Source organism: Penaeus vannamei, chromosome 9 (genome assembly GCF_042767895.1).
Source record: "Penaeus vannamei isolate JL-2024 chromosome 9, ASM4276789v1, whole genome shotgun sequence".
In the NCBI taxonomy this organism is placed as follows: Eukaryota; Metazoa; Arthropoda; class Malacostraca; order Decapoda; family Penaeidae; genus Penaeus; species Penaeus vannamei.
Genome location: NC_091557.1, coordinates 11,549,017 through 11,551,516, shown reverse-complemented (window position 1 = coordinate 11,551,516; position 2,500 = coordinate 11,549,017). Strand labels below are relative to the sequence as shown.

General features: G+C 35.2%; 2 protein-coding genes across 2 annotated transcripts in view; both read left to right on the top strand.

The window, feature by feature from the left end:
- The window catches only part of LOC138862521 (NEDD4-binding protein 2-like), a 546-nt gene extending 455 nt beyond the window's left edge, over positions 1-91 (top strand). Inside the window, exon 1 of the mRNA XM_070124920.1 lies at positions 1-91. This exon is cut by the window's left edge and continues 455 nt beyond it. Within this exon, the coding sequence (XP_069981021.1) occupies positions 1-91 (91 nt within the window).
- A 2,020-nt stretch (positions 92-2,111) lies between these two features.
- LOC138862520 (NEDD4-binding protein 2-like) overlaps positions 2,112-2,500 on the top strand; it is a 546-nt gene continuing 157 nt past the window's right edge. The window contains exon 1 of the mRNA XM_070124919.1: positions 2,112-2,500. This exon is cut by the window's right edge and continues 157 nt beyond it. Coding sequence (XP_069981020.1) covers positions 2,112-2,500 — 389 coding nt within the window.

Genomic DNA, 2,500 nt, shown 5'->3' with positions numbered 1-2,500 from the left:
AGTCGTGAAGTTCCTGGAACATAAGCGAATGCGATACACGGAGCAGAATCCCGGACGTCTTGCTGTCACCTTGCAGCATTGTACAATTTAGTTTTACGATATTTTACATGGTCACATTGAATAAAGCTGTTTTGCTTGAAATTAGTGGTTTGTAGACCTGTCTGTGGAAGTTATATATTTCATTGGAAATTAAATGAATTGTGAAGATGCATAAACCTGCTGCTAAAATAGGTTTGCATTCACTAAGAATTAGATACCCAATGTATGTATGCCTATACACAGTTTGTATAGACTGTAGGCTGGCATGCTAAAAATATGCGAAGCCCGACCCAATGAATATTCATATATATGGACATGCATATACACAAATAAATACATACATATCTATATTGTAAATAAACATTTATCTTTCTCTGCCCGGTATTATGCATGTCTAAACTCATAGATATGTATCTATTTCTGTGTATATGCAAGTCCGTATTGTGGATATTTATCATGCCGGGCCTCGTACAATTCTAACAAACCGGCCAAGTTCTACAACAGTTTCAGCAATACTGTTAGAAGCACATTCTGAAAATTTCTGTTCGGTCGACTACAGCAAAACGCTGCTCACTCCACCCGTAAGCCTTGGGTCGTCAGGCGTGTGGCCAAGGGTCCACCGTTTTGCATGACTGAAAAGATCTTTGTTATCTTGAGAACATCGCTTATATATATCTTATGTATATCCAAAAATCTTTTTGTTCGTATGAAGTTGTGTTTTATGTTTTAGATGATATACAAGGACGTCTTTCAGGCTCATACTTTATTAGGCACATATAGATATGTCATCTTGCCCTCATTCTATGTTGGAGTAAATGTGTGTACATATATATGTATATATATATACATATGGATACATGTATACACACACACACACACACACACGTGTCTGTGTGTGTGTACGCGTGTATGTACACACACACACACACCTGACTGTGTGTGTGTACGCGTGTATGTACATATACATATGTATAAGAATATATATACCTATATATTTCTTTATGTATATATGATTGTATATATATGATATATAAAAACATATGGATAACAGGGGAAGGGGGTATAGGGTGCCACTTGTATATATATATATATATATATATATATATATATATATATATATATATATATATATATATATATATATGTATGTATGTATGTATGTATGTATGTATATATATATATGTATATATATATATATATACACTTATATACATATATGTGTGTATTTGTATGCATGTATGTATGTATCTATATGTATATATACAAACATTTATATGTGCATGTGCGTGCGTGTATAAGTACACATAAATATGAATATATGTTTATATATTTATATATGTGTATATATATGCATATATATGTATATATATGCATATATATGTATATATATGCATATATATGTATATATGTATATATCTACATATATGTGTATACATACATTTATATGTGTATACATACATTTATATGTGTATATATACATTTATGTTTATATATATGTATATATATATATATATATATATATATTCATCTTTATATATATATATATATATATATATATATATATATATATATATATATATATATTCATCTTTATATATATATATATATATATAATATATATATATATATATTCATCTTTATATATATATATATATATATATATATATATATATATATATACAGGGAGAGGCATATGTGTATGTGTTTGTGTACATGTATATGTATATGTAAATATATACATATACATAGATGGATGGATGGATGGATGTAAATGTGAGTATGTTAGCATTGTAAAATGGTTTTTCAAAACCATTTTCGAATTACCTGATTTTTAGTCAATACGTATGAGTGACTTCACATGACTCCGTACGCAGAATATCGGAATAGTTGAACATTTTATGTTCCGCTGACCCCATCTGCCCTCAGAATCACAAGCGATCAAGTATAAATACATTTTTCTTCAGTTGGATGACATTATTACTGATATCGTCATCAGGGCATTAGCATCCTTCGTCGCTCACATCTCCGCAGACTTCCCTCGCTGAAATCTTTCGTCGGACTTTGATCCCAACATGAGCGGCATTGAAGCAGGACCAATCCCTGTCGCTGGAATCATGGACTGCAACTTCATGTCAGAGCGCGCCGAGTCTCAGGCGTACCGGTGCAAGGCCCTGGAGCACCGGCGGGAGAGAGACGACTTGCTAGCGCGGTCCTTCGACGCCCACGGCCAGGGGCTGTTCCTGGCCTCGGCCTACTACAGCCAGCTGGCGAGGATCCACCACGACGCGATGACCATGGCCAACCAGCGGGCCGCCGCCATCATCGCCTCCTTCGTCAACAAGCGGCATCTTCTCACGCCGGAAACCACGCTGGATCTGCATTACCTCCACGTCGGGGAGGCCCTCGCTCTTCTCGGAGACTTCTTGGAGCGGGAGAGGCGCCGCAAAGGGCCCGAGGAGGA